Source organism: Phyllobates terribilis, unplaced genomic scaffold, assembly GCF_046119375.1.
Source record: "Phyllobates terribilis strain yellow unplaced genomic scaffold, ASM4611937v1 Scaffold_8__6_contigs__length_399053987, whole genome shotgun sequence".
Classification (NCBI taxonomy): domain Eukaryota; kingdom Metazoa; phylum Chordata; class Amphibia; order Anura; family Dendrobatidae; genus Phyllobates; species Phyllobates terribilis.
The window spans coordinates 279139975-279160359 of NW_027362768.1; the positions used below are offsets into that span (position 1 = coordinate 279139975).

The 20385-nt window shown below is 46.2% G+C and overlaps 1 protein-coding gene across 3 annotated transcripts in view; it reads right to left on the reverse strand.

Annotated features, from left to right (window-relative positions):
* Positions 1-14698: 14698 nt before the first annotated feature.
* MICALL1 (MICAL like 1) overlaps positions 14699-20385 on the reverse strand; it is a 69946-nt gene continuing 64259 nt past the window's right edge. For 2 of the 3 annotated variants that reach the window (XM_073644297.1, XM_073644295.1), the window contains exons 15-16: positions 19810-19856; positions 14699-18518 (exon numbers count right to left, since the gene is read on the reverse strand). In XM_073644297.1, coding sequence (XP_073500398.1) covers positions 18376-18518; positions 19810-19856 — 190 coding nt within the window. In that variant the 3' untranslated portion in view covers positions 14699-18375. The remainder of the gene's footprint in view (positions 18519-19809; positions 19857-20385) is intronic. The other variant, XR_012247775.1, reaches the window with a different exon arrangement.

Genomic DNA, 20385 nt, shown 5'->3' on the forward strand with positions numbered 1-20385 from the left:
CGCCCCGGTGCTGCATCGCCCGGACGGCAACAAGCAGTTCTTCCTGGAAGTGGACGCCTCCTCCTCTGGAGCTGGAGCGGTACTTACTCAAAAATCTTCTTCCGGGAGGATGGTAACTTGCGGCTTCTTCTCTAAACTCTTCTCCTCCTCTGAGCGCAATTATTCCATAGGAGATCGAGAGTTATTGGCCATCAAACTGGCATTGGAGGAGTGGCGTTACCTGCTTGAGGGGGCTCTTCACCCGGTAATAATTTACACTGACCACAAGAACTTGGCTTACCTCCAGCATGCCCAGAGACTTAACCCGCGCCAAGCCCGGTGGTCCTTGTTTTTTGCTCGTTTTGATTTTGTCCTTCATTTTCGCCCGGCTGACAAAAACGTCAAGGCGGACGCCTTGTCTCGATCCTTTCTGGTATCTGATCTCGAGGAAGATCCGAAACACATCATCGATCCCGCCAGAGTAATGCAGGTGGCTCCCGTGAGTCTATATCGTCTCCCTCCCGGAAAGACGTTCGTATCAGTACCTGATCGGGAGAAGATCCTTCACTGGGGTCACTCGTCTAAACTGGCTGGCCACGCTGGTCAGAAGAAGACCCTCCAGCTTATTTCCCGGCACTACTGGTGGCCTACCCTGCACAAGGATGTAATAGACTTTGTTTCTGCCTGTGTGTCCTGCGCCCGCAACAAGGTTCCGAGACATCTGCCAGCCGGTCGCCTCCTTCCGCTCCCAGTACCTGCTGCCCCCTGGCAGCATATTGCAATGGACTTCATAACTGACCTCCCACTCTCTGCCGGTTGTACGGTCATTTGGGTGGTCGCTGACCGCTTCTCCAAGATGGCTCATTTCGTTCCCCTGCCAGGCCTCCCGTCTGCACCCGAGCTAGCTAGAGACTTTATTCGTCACATCTTCCGTCTTCATGGCCTGCCCCTCCACATCGTGTCGGATCGTGGGGTACAGTTCACCTCACGCTTCTGGAGAGCCACTTGTAAACTACTAGACGTCACCCTGGACTTCTCTTCCGCTTACCACCCACAGTCCAATGGTCAAGTGGAGCGGATCAATCAGAACCTGACCAGTTACCTCCGGCACTTCGTTAATGCCCACCATTCTGACTGGGTGGATCTCCTACCATGGGCCGAGTTCTCTTACAATAATCACGAGAGCGAATCCTCCTCCAAATCCCCGTTTTTTGTAGTCTTTGGTCAGCATCCTCGGATTCCTTTTCCTGTCTCCACCTCGGTGGACAACCCGGCTGCGGAATCTCTCGTTAGCAAATTTTCCTCCATTTGGGAGAGTACCCGATCCGCACTCCTTCAGTCGTCCGAGCGGATGAAAAGACACGCTGACAAAAAACGCCTGGATCCTCCTCAATTTCGTCCAGGAGATAAGGTCTGGCTCTCATCTAAATATGTTCGACTCAAGATACCCTCTTACAAGTTAGGGCCTCGGTTCATCGGACCTCTGGAGGTCACCAGTCAGATCAACCCGGTGGCCTATAAATTGAAACTCCCGGCCAACTTACGGATCCCTAACTCTTTCCATGTATCTCTCCTCAAACCTGTGGTACTTAACTCTTTTTCCAAGTCTACAGGTACGCCTCCTGCTCCGGTTTCTGCTGAGGACGAGTTTGAGGTAGAGAACATTCTTGCCACCAAAAGGGTAAGAGGAAAGACCTTTTTTCTGGTAGATTGGAAGGGGTTTGGTCCTGAGGAGAGAACGTGGGAGCCCCGGGAGAACATCCATGCCCCTCTCATCCTAGCTAAATTTCTGTCTGGCCTAAAAAAGGGGGGGCCTAAAGGGGGGGGTACTGTAGTGCCGGCGTCCCTGCCCTCTGCTAGGCAGGGACGCTGCTCCCCTCACCGCTCTGCCCCGTGCCCGGCGTCCCTCTCCCGCTCTGCTGTCAGCGCGCGCTCCTTCCCGGCGTCCTCCTCCCGTTCTGCTCTCAGCGCGCGCTCCTTCCCGGCCCCTGTGCTTAGGGCGCGCGCGCGCGCTCCCCTCCTCTTAAAGGGGCCGCGCGCGCCGTCCTAAGGAGTCCCCGGCCAATGGCCGGAGGACTTCATATATAAGGCACCTCCTCCAAAATGGAGGTGCCCGAGCAATGTTGTTTGCACCTGTGTCTCACCTGTGCTTCAGCCCTCAGGTCCCGTTGCCAGTTACCTGCCAGTTACCTGTCAGATTCCTGCCTGATTACTTGCTACCTGTCTGCTAGTCTGAGGTCCGACGGTCTGCCTTACTACTCCTGTCAGTCTGTCTAAGGACCAGCCTGCCCGCTCACCTGGGAGCGCACCCCAGCTACCTGCCTGCTTGCCTGAGGTCCGACGGTCTGCCTTACTACTCCGGTCAGTCTGTCTATGGACCAGCTTGCCCGCTCACCTGGGAGCGCTTCTCCGTTACCTGCCTGCTTGCCAGCCCGGAGGCTCCGCTGTCACGTGCTGTGACCACCAGCTACTCCACACTCTTGCCCGCTCACCTGGGAGCGCTTCTCCGCTACCTGCCTGCTTGCCTGCCCGGAGGCTCCGCTGTCACGTGCTGTGACCACCAGCTACTCCAGACTCTTGCCCGCTCACCTGGGAGCGCTTCTCCGCTACCTGCCTGCTTGCCTGCCCGGAGGCTCCGCTGTCACGTGCTGTGACCACCAGCTATTCCTGAGACTCTTGCCCGCTCACCTGGGAGCGCTTCTCCGTTACCTGCCTGCTTGCCTACCTGAAGGCTCCGCCGTCACGTGCTGTGACCACCTGCTATTCCAGAGACTCTCGCTTGCTCACCTGGGAGCACACATTCTTCATCTGCCTTGCTAGCCTACCTGGAGGTTCAGCCATCACAGGTCGTACCTACCCCTTTATCCAGAGACTGCCCTGATCACTTGCCGTGTCCTCCTGCCCGTACACCCAGAGACTGTCCTGGTCACCTCCTGTGACTACCTGCCTGGTCGCCACCCGCTCCCTTACAAGGACCGCCCCCTTGTATTGTAGCCCAGAGGTTCCGCCTCCCAGACCCGTTACACCCTACATTTAGGCTGTGTGCACACGTGGTAGATTTGGTGTAAATTTGGTAGCAAAACCTGCTGCCAGCAAAGTGAATGAGGAACCTAAAGGGTTATGCACACGTTGAGTATTTTTGACTTGCAGATTTGGTGCTGAAAATAATCTGCAGCGTGTCAATTCTCCTTGCGTTTTTCACTCATTGAATACACTGAAAAAAAGCGGCAAAAACACAACATTTTCGAGGCTTCATTTTCCTGCCAAGAGATGCAGAACTGGTGCAGAAATTTCTGCACACAAAAAATCTTAGTTACTTACCAGTAATTTGATTTTACAGAGCCCATGACAGCACCATCTGAGAGGGGGTATCCGCCCACCAAGGACAGGAAACTTACTGAATAAAAAGGCGGTACCTCTCCTCTTCATCAGTTTTGTTTCAGAGCATGAGAGGGCCTCCGGACAGTATGTTAGTACACAACTACCACCAATAAAACATTTCTCACTATACACCCATATATAGTGCACACCACAAGTGATAAAAGGGAGGGAATATAAAGGGTGCTGTCATGGGTTGTGTAAAATTCCGTTACCGGTAAGTAACTAAGATTTTTTTCCCCTTCTCCCATCTCTCATGACAGCACCACCTGAGAGATTTATATAAAACAGACACTTTAGGGAGGGATCACCGCTTGTAACACCTTTCTCCGAAAGGACAGATCAGCAGATGAAGATAGATCAAGCTGGTAATGGTTATAGAAGGTAGAAGGAGATGACCATGTTGCTGCCTTACATACAGGTGCATCTCACTAAATTAGAATATCATCAAAAAGCTAATGGCGTCCTTGATCCATCTAGCTATAGTTCCCCTTGTAACTTTAAGCCCCTTTCTAGCTCCCTGGAAGGAGATAAATAAGGCATCACTTCTTCTCCAAGGCCTTGTTACCTCCAAATACTGAACCAAAACCCGTTTAACATCTAGAGTAAGAAGCTTCTGTTCCTCTAAATTTCTAAGGTTAGGATAGAATGAGGGGAGAATGATCTCTTGTGTTCTGTGGAATTTGGATGCCACCTTCGGGAGATAGGCCAGGTGTAGACTTAACATAACTCTATCCATAGTGACCTGTGTAAAAGGATGATTTACTGACAGTGCATGTACATTGGGTACAGAAAGTATTCAGACCCCTTTAAACTTTAAACGTTTCACTCTTTGTTTCATTGCAGCCATTTGGTAAATTCTAAAAAGTTCATTTTTTCTCATTAAAGTACACTCTGCACCCCATCTTGACTGGAAAAAAAACAGAAATGTAGAAATTTTTGCAAATTTATTAAAAAAGAAAAACGAAACTATCACATGGTCATAAGTATTCAGACCCTTTGCTCAGACACTCATATTTAAGTCACATGCTGTCCATTTCCTTGTTATACTCCTTGAGATGGTTCTACTCCTTCATTGGAGTCCAGCTGTGTTTAATTAAACTGATAGGACTTGATTTGGAAATGCACACACCTGTCTATATAAGACCTCACAGATCACAGTGCATGTCAGACTAAATGAGAATCATGAGCTCAAAAGGAACTGCCCAAGGAGCTCAGAGACAGAATTGTGGCAAGGCACAGATCTGGCCAAGGTTACAAAAGAATTTATGCTTACTCAAGATTCCTAAGAGCACAGTGGCCTCCATAATCTTTAAATGGAAGAAGTTTGGGACCACCAGAAGCCTTCCTAGACCTGGCCATCCAGCCAAACTGAGCAATCGTGGGAGAAGAGCCTTGGTGAGCGAGGTAAAGAAGAACCCCGAGATCACTGTGGCTGAGCTCCAGAGATGCAGTAGGGATTTGGGAGAAAATTCCACAAAGTCAACTATCACTGCAGCCCTCCACCAGTTGGGCCTTTATGGCAGAGTGGCTCGACGGAAGCCCCTCCTCAGTGCAAGACATATGAAAGCTTGCATAGAGTTTGCTCAAAAACACATGAAGGACTCCCAGACTATGAGAAATAAGATTCTCTGGTCTAATTAGACGAAGATAGAACTTTTTGGTGATAATTCTAAACGGTATGTATGGAGAAAACCAGGCACTGTTCATCACCTGCCCAATACAATCCCAACAGTGAAACATGGTGGTGGCAGCAACATGCTATGGGGGTGTTTTTCAGCTGCATGGCAGGACGACTGGTTGCAATTGAAGGAAACATGAATGCAGCCAAGTACAGAGATATCATGGATGAAAACCTCTTCCAGAGTGCTCTGGACCTCAGACTTGGCCGAAGGTTCACCTTCCAACAAGACAATAACCCTAAGCACACAGCTAAAATAGGAGTGGCTTCAGAACAAACCATTCTTGACTGGCTAAGCCAGAGCCCTGAAATAAACCCAATTGAGCATCTCTGGAGAGATCTGAAAATGGCTGACCACCAACGTTCACCATCCAACCTGACGGAACTGGAGAGGATCTGCAAGGAAGAATGGCAGAGGATCCCCAAATCTAGGTGTGAAAAACTTGTTGCATCATTCCCAAGAAAACTCATGACTGTACTAGCTCAAAAGGGGGCTTCTACTCAATACTGAGCAAAGGGTTTGAATACTTATGACCATGTGATATTTAGGTTTTTCTTTTTTAATAAATTTGCAAAACTTTCTACATTTCTGCTTTTTTTCAGTCAAGATGGGGTGCAGAATGTACTTTAATGAGAAAAAAACTGTTTAGAACTTACCAAATGGCTGCAATGAAACAAAGAGTGAAAAATTTAAAGGGGTCTGAATACTTTCCGTACCAACTATAAGTCACTAACCCTACGGGCTGATGTTAGCGCTATCAGTATGACTGCTTTCAAAGTGAGAGTTTTTTTCTGTCATGCTTTCTAAGGGTTCAAAGAGAGACTTAGTCAGGGCTTCTAGGACCAGGTTTAGATCCCAGGGAGGCATTCTTGGGGTAGCAATAGGTCTGGATCTAACGCATGCCTTTATAAGTGATGACCCATCTATCTGCTGCCAAATGATAGTTATATAGCGCTCCAAGAGCACCTTAAGGGTACTGGTAGCTAACCCCATATCTAAGCCCCTTTGAAGAAATTCCAGGATAGCTCTAATAGGAATTTTGCCCAAGTCCTACCATACTGTAGATCTTAGTAGTCACAGGCTTCCTGCTTTTGAGCAGAGTAGTGACTAGACCCGAGGAAAACCCTTCCTGGATTAGTAATGACCTTTCAAACTCCAGGCCCGACCTCTGAGGGTGAAAGACTGGACCCTGCTTGAGGAGTTCTGGAGCGTCTGGAAGGACCCATGGATCCGACGGGAACATCCTCTTTATCCAGGTGACCCATGGTCTCTTGGGCCATAATGGGGCGATTGGTATGACTCTCGCTTGTTCCGCTCGGATCTTCCTCAAGATTGTTGGAATCAACATTAGAGGGGGAAACGCATAGGCTAGGCGAAAGTTCCAGGGAATTTGTAGTGCATCCACTGAACAGGGTCTTTCCTTTGGATTTAAAGAACAGAAGACCCTTGTTTTCCAGTTCCGTTGGTTTGCAAAAAGGTCTATTTCTGGTTGACCCCATCGATCCACAATTTTCTGGAATACTGTTGGATTCAGCTCCCACTCCCCCTGTCTTGGTATTTTCCGACTCAGGAAATCGGCTCTTTCGTTTTCCTCGCCTCTTATATGCAGAGCCGAGAGCGTAAATTGATGTTGCTCTGCAAACCGTAGAATCTGCTCTGTTAGTAACATGAGAGGTCCAGATCTTGTGCCCCCGTGGTGATTGACATAGGCGACTGTTGTCCGGTTGTCTGACATAATTCAGATGTGTTGTCCTCGTAGTTGCGAACTGAACTCCATCACTGCATTTTTTACCGCCAACAGCGCCTTCATGTTGGAGGAGAGACCCTTCTCGCTGTCCGACCAGACTCCTTGTATTGCAAGATCTCGCAGATGTGCTCCTCAGCCATCTGCGCTTGCATCCGTCGTGATTATGTCCCTGATCTGGTACGACCAAGCAACTCCTTGTGGATTCAGCCACCATCTGATTGAGCTGATGACTGAACTGGAAAGTGGCATCTTTCCATCCAAGTGTCCCCTGAGCTGTTTCTCTGCTGCTAAGATCTCTTGCTGTAGGTGTCTGGAGTTTATCTGAGCCTACTGCAGTGCTGAGATATCATTGTACCTATAAGAGACATCGCTTTCCTTAGGGTCATGGATGGATTCCTGACCACTTCTGAGACCAGGATGGTAATTTTGACTTTCTTGTCCTACGGAAGTAGATAAGGCTGTCCCGCTGAGTCCAGCTTAAGCCCTAAAAAAGACTGAACCTTCTGAGGCTCCAGCTTTGACTTCTTATTTATTTTATTTTTATTTACTTTAATCACTTATATAGCGCCATTAATGCCACAGCGCTTTACAGACATTATGCAGTATCCATCCAAGACTGACCAAACTGGCTCTGATCCTTGTCAATGCAAGTTCGCAATGCTCCCTTGATCTGCCTACTACCAGAAAGTTGTCCAGGTAAGGTATAATTAGGGTATCCTGCTCTCTCAAATGTGCCGTGACCTCCAGAGTGATCTTCGTAAAAATCCTCGGAGCCATAAAGAGGCCAAAGGGCAGAGCTGTGAACTGAAAATGCTTTACATGTTTGTTGATATACACTGCTACCCTCAGATACTGCTGGTGTTCTGTATGGATTGGAACGTGGTAGTAGGCATCATTCAGGTCGAGGACACTCATATAACACCCCGGGAACAACACCTTTATGGCCCATCTTATAGATTCCATCTTGAAGGGTCTGTAGATTAGAGAGTTGTTTAGGCCCTTCAAGTTGATTATGGTTCTGAATGAGCCGTCCGGCTTCTTTATCAGAAACAGTGGGGAATAGAATCCTTTCCCCCGTTTTATTAATGGTGTCTCTACCAGAACCTTCTTTTCCACTAGGCCAAGAACCTCCTGCTCCAAGGCTGTCTGTTTTCTGGGACTCCTGGGGGCCAAGATTCTGAATGTCTGCCGGGGAATGGCTCCTAATTCCAGTCTCAGTCCTGTCTTTATAATCCCTAATATCCAGGCGCAGGATGTAATTTTCTCCGCCTTCCTCCTGCCTGGGAAGGCCTGTCACTTCGGAGTTTTTCTATTCTCGGAGGAAGGACCCCGAACATGAAGCCTCCACTCCTTGGCTTCTTGTCCTTCCATCTGCCCTGGTCTCTGGAAAATGTACCTCTGCTATACTTCCTTTTACGAAAGGACGTCTTGTACTGAGGCACTGACACACTAGGAGACCCATGCTTCTTATCTGCGGCCTTGTCTAGTATGTCATCCCGAGCCTTGCCAAAAAGAAACTCCCCTTCACACAGGACCAAAAAGAGTTTCAACTTAGACTGTACGTCACCTGCCCAGCTTTTGAGCCATAGAGCCCTGCGAGCTGCATTGGACAAATTTGCTGACCTGGCTGCCAGCCTTACTGAATCTGCTGACGCATCCGCGAGGAAGGCAGCCGCCCCCTGCATTAGCGGAAGACCGCCTAGGATTTTTTCTCTTGGAACATCCTTTTTAATCTGGTCTTCTAGCTGCTGCAACCAGACCATCACTGACCTGGCAGTGCAAGTGGCTGCGACTGCCGGTTTTAATGCTCCCGCTGAGGAACCCAGGTCTGCTTTAGGAAGGTCTCCGCTTATCAAGAGGATCCTTGAGAGCTGGGTGGGTTTGTTTTTAGAGGTTTTTGATACCGCCACGTCAATTTTGGGGGTTTTATCCCACTTGGCTGCATCCTCTTCCTCAAACGGGTATCTTCTTTTTGAACTTGATGGTAACTGCCCTTTCCTATCAGGCTTCTTCCATTCTCTGTCAATGAGTGACTTGATCCTTTCATTATCCGGAAATGTGCGCTTCTTCTTCTGATCCAGACCCCCGAACATGATGTCTTGAACAGTCCTAGGGGTCTTGGTATCAGCTATTACCATCGTTGTTCTGATGGCTTTAATCAGTTTGTCCATGTCTTCTGCTGCACATAACACATCTGCATCTCTGGGGGCTATGGGCATAAAAGGGGACAAACTTACGGTGTGGCCCGCATGCTCCCCTGACCTCAACCCCATTGAGAACCTCTGGAGCATCATCAAAAGGCGTGTCTATGATGGCGGGAGGCAGTTCACATCTAAGCAACAGCTCTGGGAGGGTATTCTGTCCTCATGAAAAACAATTAAAACAGAAACCATCCAAAACCTGACAAATTCAATGGACGAGAGAGTTCAGAAGCTCCTTTCGAACAAGGGGTCCTATGTGCAAATGTAACATCACCTAGAATAAAGTTTTGCGTTGAAAACTGTTTGATTTCAGTTTGTAATCACCTGCTAATGCTTATAATTTCAAAATGACCATTTTTTTGTTCTTTATTAAAATGAAAAGGTTGAAAACTCTGCTGTGCATAATAATTTGGAACATGCATTTTGAGTGCAGTTTGAGTTTTTTATTTTTTTAAAAAAATATACTGTTATCATAGGCAGTTTGTACAAAAACCTTTCAATTGTACTCTAATAGTTATTTGACTGGAAAATTACAATGACTGCAATTCATATAGGTAATTTAGGAAAATCTGAGAAAATATTATTTGCATAATAATCTGGAACACAGTGTAAATCCATGGCAAAACTAGGTGTTTCCTCTGATATAATTGTTTGGATACAACCTGGGCAAAGCTTCTTAGTGTAAGTGCTGGGAAGGTTAACCCTACACAGTGCACACACCCTGTTACTGCTCTTGGCGATAGACTTTTGGACTTCTCCTAGCAGAAAAGATATAGAAAAAAGGGACACATTTACTACGGTGAACTTCAGGCCCGGCGTCAGCACCCAGGCAAGTGCTGGGGCCCTGAGCAGGTGGGGGGGTCCACTCGGCGTCAAGCACCCCGGGCGCTATGGGACCTGTAAGTGGAGGAGAGCGGTGTCAGCGCCTGCCCCTTCCCTTCCCCCCGCTTGCTCAGGGCCTCGGCACAATACTTATCTCTCCCCGTGCCTCCGCAACAGGTCCTGTATCTTCCGCGGCTGCTGCACTGTGACGTCTCAGGTCAGAGGGCGTGATGACGTCTTTCCACCGCGCCCTCTGCTGAGCAGTCACAGCGCAGAGCGGGAAGACGGCGACACAGCTGAGGAGTCCAGAGCAGCGGCAGCAGGTGAGGAGAGGTATTCGATTTTTTTTTTTATGTATGGAGGCATGGGGCATTATATGGGGCAACTGCTTGGGGCATTATATGGGGGCCCAGGAGGCATGGGGCATTATATGGGGCACCTGTATGGGGCATTATATGGGGGCCCAGGAGGCATGGGGAACTATATTGCGGCACCTGCATGGGGCATTATATGGGGGCCCAGGAGGCATGGGGCATTAGATAAGGACCCAGAAGTCATGGGGCATTATATGGGTGCCCAGGAGATATGGGGCATTATATGGGGGCCCTGCCTGCATGGGGCATTATATGGGCACCAGTATTCTGCATGGAGCGTTATATGGGGGCCAGTATCCTGTATGGAGCATTATAAGGGGGCCATTATTCTGTATGGAGCGTTATATGGGGGCCAGTATTCTGTATGGAGCATTATATGGGGTCCATTATTCTGTATGGAGCAATATATGGGGCCCATAATACTGTATGAAGGACTATGTGGTGCCCATAATACTGTATGGAGGACTCTACTGTCCGGTCTGCACTGTACGCTGCGAGGATTCGCCGGTTTCTGAGCTTTTGTAGAATTTACAATAGATATCACTCATGTAATGTAAGAAGTGAAATCTTTGCATTATACTATACCTATATTTCTCTGCGGTATCCGTGCATCATGAATCGTGGTATTTGTTAAAAGTTTTCACAAAAACCTGGAGCCGGCCCTGGTGAACATGGAGATCACGCACCACTCTGCCGTTCAATCTAGGGTACCGGAGATGGAGGCTGGATCCGTTCCCATGATCGCTCCCGTCTGGAGGTGGTGGACTCTCGCCCTGCCCTGCTCCTCTGGCTGGTCTTGCTGGCGCTCGTCTGGCTGCCACTACTGCATCCTTGATGACGGCGCTGCTGTTGCTGCTCAGGCTGCTTTGGCGGCTGCTCAGGTGACTGAGGCTAGTCCATGGTGGAGAAGATTGCAGACACCGCCATCTTGCAGCCCTCCCTCTCTTAAATAGCTGAGGGATGCCATCCAACTCCAATCCGGCCCCTCCCGCAGAAATCCGGGCAGACACGGCTGCTTTATTGATTACTTTTTTTCTTTTACTAACACTTACTGCCGTGTTCAGGCTGCAGGGCGCGTCACTTCCTGAGCCATGCCCTGCATGTGAGCAGTCCCAGTGGCCAGGTATACCGGCACGCTACGCCAGCAGGGTGCGCCGGAACTCTCGACACACGCCCTGCATGTGCACAGCCCAGAAGTCCTGCTTGCCAGCGCGCTCAGCCATGGGGCACACCGCAGCACCCCACGTGTGTGCAGCCCCGGCAGCAGGCCTTGAGAGGTTCCCATGAAGGACAGGAAACCAAACTGATGCGGAGGAGAGGTACCGCCTTTTTATTCAGTAGGTTTCCTGTCGTTGGTGGGCGGATACCCTCTCTCAGGTGGTGCTGTCATGGGAGAAGGGGAAAATACTCAATGTGTGCTCATACCCTTACTGTTAGCACCTGGCATTCTCAGCCAGGTCATGAGGAAAACTGCCCAATGCATTCCCAGCCTAGGGTAGGGTCACTTTCACACAGCAAGATTTTAGTCAGTATTTGCCTAATTTCATACTGTACTGCTGTTTTTGTGGTCATCCGTGTAGTGGACAGGTGCAGGATCTGCCTACAGACTAGCCCATATGATTTACACACCTAGATAACGTAACATTGGTCCATTGCACATACATTTCCATGAAGCTCCATTGGTTAGTCAAAACCAAGAATGGATGCAAAACATGGAAGAGGTGCAAACTTTGCATTTTAATTTTTCTATATGTAGGCCCCGCTTTTGATTTTGGCTTAAAGAAGTTGTACAGTACTTTATTTTACCCCCAAATGTATGCCCCCGGGCCCCTAAGGATTTTTGCTAATACCTTACGTTGCTTTTTCTGCCTGAGAGCGGCGCTATCCTTGGTCAATAGCAGGCATCACGTGACCCCGCGCTGATATCACAACAAGTGAGGCGTGACTCAGCGCTGGGGTCCCCGCGGTGGCTGCTGGGTTATTCCCCGCATCACACCCTTCATCCAGCGCGCGCATTCCCAATGAATGGGGAGAGGCAGAGCGCGCGGTGGCTCCCGGGTATGACCGGGAGGGGGTAACCCGACCACAGCCTGGCATCCACCGTGGAACCAGGAAGACAGAGACCCCCGGCTGCTGCCAGCACTTGTTGACTTGTTGTGACATCAGCGGATGTCAGAGCCAGCAGCAGCCGGGGGTCACATGATGCCTGTGAGTGGTCAGTGATAGCGCCGCTCACAGGCAGTATCTGCAACATAAGCTAATTACAAAAATCCTTAGGGGCCCCGGGGAGATACATTGGGGGGTAATATAAAGTATTGGACAACCTCTTTAAAAGTACTGAGGCCAGATACGGACCAGAATATGCAGGTGTGAAAGTGGCTACAGCAGTACAATGACATTCGTTTTACATTTCGGTGTCAATTTTTATTTATACTAAAATAAAAACTGTCATGACTTTACTGTTATCTTAAATGCACTTGCAATATCTGTATTTTTTTCTTAAAAGGGGTGCTCCGAAATTATAAATCCTAAATATCTGTCTATTTAAGGTCATAATCTAATTTCTTTTCTAATATACTGCAATTAAAAATTCCCTACCGTTCTCTCACTGTGATGTCTTTTATTACTTCCTCTTTGATGATACTTCATTTGAGTATCCCAGCATGCACGGAAATTCTCAAATGAGTCAATAGGGGGCAGCATTCACTACTGCAACCTCTACCCCTACCCAGAAACAAGTAGCCACCAGTGACTTCTGTTTCAGGGGCTTGGCGTGACGTGTCTTTAGTAGGATCTTGTAACTGCAATATTCTTGATAATGCACAGTGGCAGTGCGCTCCCTCGCCGGCTCTGATCAGAAGTGACAAGCCAGCAAGAGAGAACACTGTCAAGTGAGCATTTTAAGAAGAGAAAGAGCGAGCAGAGACCAGCCCTGCCCTCACAAGAGACGTCAGCGATCAGGAAGGCGAGGAAGCGCAATGTCACTATTGCACAGTGAAAAGATCCTACTAAGCATATGTCAAAATTGACAACCAACACATGCTCAATATAGCATTTGAAGCTTTCTGCTAATTAGATTTCGGTGCACAGGGGCCAGTGTACTGTGTCTTCTCTGGTCCTTGAATGACCGGTTACTGCTGAAATTTTTAACCAGAGGCTGTTTTTTTTTTTTTTTTTTTCATCCTTGCTTCCAGAAGTTGGAATAAAAACAATCAATCTAGATTTTTTTTTTTTAACGACATTCACCATGCAGTATATTTGACACTTAAACTTTACTAGTCAATTCAATCACTGTAATACGCAATTTAGGTGTAAAAAGTGATTTTGTGCAAATAAAAAAAAAAGTTATCATTTTTGGGGGGTGTTTGCATATTTCGAGAGCCACAATTTTCTAGTTACAAAGCCGAGGGAGAACTTTTTTTTTTTTTATTTGCAGAATGAACTATAGCTCTTATTGGTACATGTGACTTTCTCATCACTTATTTTTGCAAGGTGAGCTGTACAGTTCTGTGACCGCTCTATCCCCGAGACATAGATCATGGTGGGGTAAATATAAATTCATGATGATGTACCTAAATCATTGCGTGTAGGGGTGGGGGGGGATAAAGAAGCCTGGCTAGATTCTAGACTGCAGGCTAAAATAAAAAATATTTAGTGGTTACTTATGAGCATTTTCAAAAAATCAAATAAAAATACGTCCTGCCGCTTCACAGCTGCACCCTGGAATGAAGTCTGCAAGATAACAGATAACAAAACAGCTGATTACTGCTTATCCCATATTGCCACGGGAGGGGTGCAGTAATTTTAAAGAAAATCCCTGTCGGCAGGGTTTTGCTACGTGAACTGAAGACAGCAGGAGATAGGGTCTGCAACACAGACTTCAACAATGTGTCACTTATTAGGATTTGTACTACTGTTTACTTACATTGAAGGTTCTTCACTAGTACATTATCAGTGCCCTGACTAGCTGCCTCCTGCCAAGTTGTCAGACTCCGCCCCCTGCTGATAAGCAGCTCACTGTCAATAGACAACATATATAGAGAAAGCTGTGAATCAGTGGTGTGGGCTGGGGCCGTTTTCTTTGAGCTCTGCTACATACTACATCTAAAAACTCTTGATTGTGTTGTAATTACTGCTCCTAATAAACTAAGGGGTACATCGTTGAACTCAGGGTCACTTTTCCTACATTATTCAGCGCTCAGATGAGGTAGCAAAAACCTGTAAAGTCCCAGGGACTTCCATTGCCATAACCACAGCTACAATTTCAGTAACTTATAAAAAGCATCACAATTCTGATTTTAGATTTGACTTATTTTGGACTTTTACAATCCTCATCTTCTTCTAACCAGTATAGTCCCATCATCATCCAAGCTGTCATTCACCTTTGATGTAAGGGAGAGTTATTCACCAGCTCAGACTTGTCAGGTGATGCCAAAGGCCACAGAAGGCCTTGATACATGAATATATGTAATCTCAGTGTATGCAGTAACACAAGGACACTCGCTATACAGCGATTTTATTCTGATACAGAAGGCTCTTTTTCCGAACAGTTACAAACAGTGCAATAATTTAATTATTATAAAAATAAAACAACAGGCAGCTACAAAGCAACAGTGTAACAGAGGTAAGTGCCGGCCAGGGAGGCATCACTGCTTGTAGGGCAATGATACCGGAGCGCACGGCTAGCACTGATGGCACCTATAGGCCGACCTACAGATAGAAGACTGGTAATGACAATGACATTGCTGAAAGTCCAGCCATGGTCCAAGGTATAACAGGACAACATTGATAAGTCACAAATACAGCTGGCGCTAAATAATAAAGTTTTAATCAAAGTAACAGTCCACCTGAATAAAAAGTTAAAACATGTGCAATATCTTAAATTTTTTTTTAACCATAAAAGTATTTACAAACATTTTCTGAAAAGACGCAGTCAGTTATTAAATGCTGTACTGTTTCATTGGTCTGGGATTAGAGAACCCATATTGGTCTCTTTACTGAAACGGCACCACTCTTGTCCTTTGGACATGTCTGGTATTGCAGCTCGATGCAAGTAAATAGAAATCAGCTACAATGTCTGACACAGCAAACGGAAAAGGTAAAAATGCAGATCCCTGTTTTCTAATCCCCGGAAACCCCTTTAAGGCTATGTGCCCACGTTGCATTTATGAAGCAGAAAATTTCTGCTGCATAAATGCAAGTCCTCTCCCGGAAAAACGCATGCGGAATTCCGCACGCGTTTATCGCGCATTTTTCGCGCGTTTATCACGCGTTTTTCACATGCGGAATTGCCTTGCGTTTTTTATGCATTGGACAAAGGCAATTCCGCTTGCGGAAACGCAAAATTAAATGACATGCTGCGGATTTTTGAACGCGGCATAAACGCTGCGGAAAAATCCGCAGCATGTGCATAGAAGTTGCGGAAACCCATTGGGGATCATGGGGTGCGGGTTACCAAGCATTTTACAAGCGTTTCCGCTGCGGAAATTCCGCATCAAAAACGCTTGTAAAACGCTACGTGGGCACACAGCCTTATGCAAAATTCTGGAATGGAATATGCATGCTTTTTGCAGCTACAGAAGCTGTGCTCACAGAGCAAATCTTCCATGTTTAGCCATAGCCGCGCCTTCACAGTGAGGAACGGTCCTACGCTTTGTGGCTGAACGACACGCAGCTTTTCATTATTCATTTGGCTCCATAACGTATCATTAAATTGGCCTCAACTTTTTCCATAGGCGGCTCTTGCTAGACAGCGATCAGCATAATTTGTTCTGGGACAGCTCTAGTTAAAAAGCAGAAAGTAACGTAAAATGACATGGCAGAAGCAGGCAAAGCCGCGGGGCCAAGGAGTCTGCATCCCAAGACGAGACCATGCTGATCTTTTACCATGCAGCTGATCTGGGACCATTGTTGGTGAAATGTACAGTAATTGCACACAGCCGGGTATATGCAATGTGCACATTTCCTTGTGGCCAAACCACTTGTGAAAGAAGTGGCTTGTATGGCTTCTTCTCAGCTACCAAGCTCCTATAAGGCAAATGGTTTAATATGCTGGAGGAGTATTGGCAATGTCCCTAAGGCTTCCTTCACATGTCCGTGTTTCCAGTAAGGGTGGCACCTGTTTTTTGTTCCGGATACCACACGTACCCATTATAACCTATGCTGTTATGCACATGGACATGTTTCTACACAGTCTGTGTAAAACACACGGAGATATGTACGTTTTTTTTCCAGTAACACGGATGACAAGGGCCAATACAAGACTATGGGTCTGTGAAAAACACGTATGGCACATAGGTTGCATCCATGTACTGTACGTGTTTAACACTGCAAAGCATCAGATAAGCTCTGTAACTTGTTTCCTTAACCATACCGGAAAAACACCCATGGTACACACGGATGACACACTGACTGAAAACACTGATGGCACCAGTACCGGTGTTTCACGTACGTGTTTAAATAGATATGTGAAGGCGGCCTTAGGCCAGTGGTCCCCAACTGTTCAGACCTTGAGAGCCACATTCGGCTTTGAGGGAGGGTCGTGAGCCACATCGAGCTTCTAACCCCCTCACAGATACGACACACAGAGCCCCCATTACTAGTATAATGACAGTCAAAGCTTTTCCACAGAAACCATACCAAGATCCAGAGGTTCCCACAATACCATCATTCAGTATTCTCCCATCAAGCATTCCCATCACACTGTCACATCAAGCTTCAAGCACCTCCTCTGACAGGTAGCATCATCCAGCTCCACCTCACCATACTTAAATCATCTCCAAAACCCCAAAGCCAGAATATGCATATCCAGATCTGCTCTTCTGTGCAGGGCTTCTCACAACAGTCACCATCTGGAGACCATCTCTTCATAGTTGTTTGCTAGACCTGGTGCTAATGCACCAAGCTGGCAGAGAGCCGTGAGCCACAGGTTGGGGACCCCTGCCTTAGACGGTATATTACCTGTTATTCATCTGGTGCCAACGTGCTTCTCAGTCTCTGTGTATAAGGGCTCTTGAAGACGTCTGTGAAACACGGTCCGAGTATGGACCGGCTACAGCTTTCCTGACCTGAGTGTGACAGCCTCATGGAAATATATGAAGCCATCACGCACCGGCGGCCAGTCTGTGCTCGGACTGTGTTTCATGGACGTCTTCATGAGCCCTAAGGGGGATCACAATCTTCTTTCTGCATCTAACTCAGGAATCCAACTGGCCTAAGCCAGTTTTGGGAGTACAGGAGAGAAACTCACGGGGACATGTGAACTTCAGATGTTAGGTCATAGAGGAATGTGGTAGTCCGCAACATTTCCCATAGGCTCTGCTGACACCTACCACTAGATTCACTGCTGACAACTACAAATAGATGTCAGCAAAGTCTATTGAATGAAGCAATACCTTGTGTGATGTAATTTTCATGAATCTGTATGAATGTTACTATATTTATAACTTTCTACACAAATCAAGGCTGACGAACAAAAATATACTCCCAATTATGAAGACATCACTAATCTGTGCATCAATGGAAACAATGATGGAAGTATGGTCCACAGATATTTTTGTAATTTCTGGAGATGGTAATTAGAGGGTTTGCCTGCTTTTTTACAACCCCTTTTTTGTGCATATGAAAACAAGCCCTTGCAAACAGTGACTCTCCCATTGGGAAATCAGCATGTGCATGTATTACTAGGGTGACCAACTGATTCAATAGTAGAAGTAATGAAGGCCGGTAGGACATACGTGAGTAAAGCTTCTTGTGTTCTATGTATACAATGTTCTGATACCAAAAAATAAAAGAATTGCTATTGGAACTTGGGAACATATTTGTGCAAATCATCAACATTTTCTGATAAAATTAAAGATTGGAATTATTCGCATCGGTAGTTCTATTTTTCTAAGCAAAAATATGAAGAAATATCCCAGAATATAAAAGTGATGTTCATTAAGCAGTGCCAACTCATTTTACTTGTTATAGTTTGTGAAGAAGCTATGACTACACGTCTGTTGCTTAGAGCTTCCATGCAGAGTATAAGCCTCATCTGCCAAATAATGACTCTGTGTAATTCCATCTGCTGGGCTTCCAAGTCATGCTGTATTAGGAGACTCCATTACTGTGCACTGTGAGAGTCAGCACAGTGTTGAATTATAGGGAGGCACGTCAAAAATGGATTGAAGTCATCTTCGCTTCCACTTGATCTACCTCTTGGCCCCATCTTCCTTCTCCCGAGTTTTGTCCTTTGGGCTCTTTGTTTTCGCGTCTTGTTTTGGAGATAGGAGCTTAAGGACTTTCATTGGTTTGAATTTTCCTTTCTTCTTCTTATAAGACTGTGTGTGAAAATCTGAAAAATTAAAGTAATAAAAAAAAATGAAAAGACTAAAAATAACTGCTATGCATACAAGGTGAATGTCCTGCCCTTAAAGAAGCCCTTTCACAAAATGTTTCTTGTTGAACTGGACACCGCATGTAATAGTGACTGAAAGCAAAATAAAACATTTTGTTTTGGGGGGGGGTTTTTTGCCTCTCTGTGGAAGATAAATTCGCAATCAAAGTATTTAGCACCAAATGAGTTAAAAAAAAAGTTAAGTCCAAGTGGATGTTATCAGAGTTTTCACTGGGGGCGTGTACTTCTTCCCCATGTATAACGTTGACCAATCATAAGCAGGCAACCACACACAAAAGAAAGAAGAACACGCCCCACAGCAGGTAAGAGCAGATTTCTCAGTGTGTGAGATGTCATGACAGCTCTGATCTCCTGGTCTAACCTTCTGCATAAGTCAGCGTGGGGGAGGGGCAGTACAGTTGTGTTTAGCTGTGTCACATTACAAACCCTTCTATCAGCTCTTCTCCTCTTATAACACTGTCAGCTTTGCTGTACTGTTTCTCACCCAGTCAGTATGTCTGAAGATGTGTCCGTAATCACACCTATATCTGTTGTGCTAAACTTGTAATCACTCTGCAATGAGATCAGAGCAGAGCCTCATTACTGCTCAAACAGGAGGAGCCCATAATAGGCAGGTTGCTCCTTGTGAGATGTAATAACAACCCTGATCTCAATGCAGGAGAAGTACAAGTTGCTTGACCACAGAATACATAAGGGCACGCTCACACGGCCGTTCTCATGCAAGAGAATCGGGCTGATTATGCAAATGACACTTGACTCAAACTCTGTCAGTGTGTGATCAGAGTGTCCGTTCAATATGCTCAGATTCTCTCGCATGTGAGAATCGCAGTACAAATGCTGAGGAGAGGGAGAAAGTAATTTCTCCATCTGCTCCACTATCAGACTGCACTCGGATGACACCCAAGTGCAGTCCGATATTTCACATGCACGTGTCTTTAGGCTGCTCTACATTATTACCCTGTGATCCATGCCCCCTTGTAACGACTATACAAATTAGCATTACACAAAAATGCCCATATCTCTACAGTCTTAGGATGGATTTTTTGAAAAAAACAAAATACTTAGAGAAGTGGGTATAAAATAAGTACAAAAAAATGGACACTTGATTCACCAAATAACAGATATTTTTAAGAGGAAAGTAGGACATGCTTACTTATTAATCACACCTTCTTCAATATAAACAGCTTCTTTCTCATGGAAATACACAAACCTTCCACGAGCTGCTTACCTTTCCTTTGGATCATTGCTTCTATTAACTTGTCCTCCTCTTCCTCCCTATAGAAAAATCACACCAACATCAATTTAACTGAATGACGCTGTGTCCCCATGTTTTCTACTGTTGCCATTAAATAAGAGTAAAATAGTTGCATCCAGGTGATTTACTAAAAAATATTTCCTACTAGAAAACTGTATTTTACATAAATAGAGTGGCATGTAAAAATTTGGGCACCCCTAGTCAAAATTACTGTTACAGTTAACCAAGTTGAAGATTAAATGATCTCTAAAAGACCTAAAGTTAAAGATGACACTTTTCCTTTGTATTATAGGTAAAAAAAATCTATATTGTCCTTTTTTACTTTTTAAAAATTACAAACGGAAAATGGGCCGATGCAAAAATTTGGGCACCCTTGGAGATGTGTGTGATCAGATAACTTTGACCAAGGTTTCAGACCTTAATTAGCCTGTTAAGGTTATGGCTTGTTCACTATCATTAGGAAAGGCCTGCTGATGCAAATTTCCCAGCTTTATAAATACACAGCTTCTTCTAACCTTGTGGCAAAAAACAGCAGCCATGGGCTCTTCT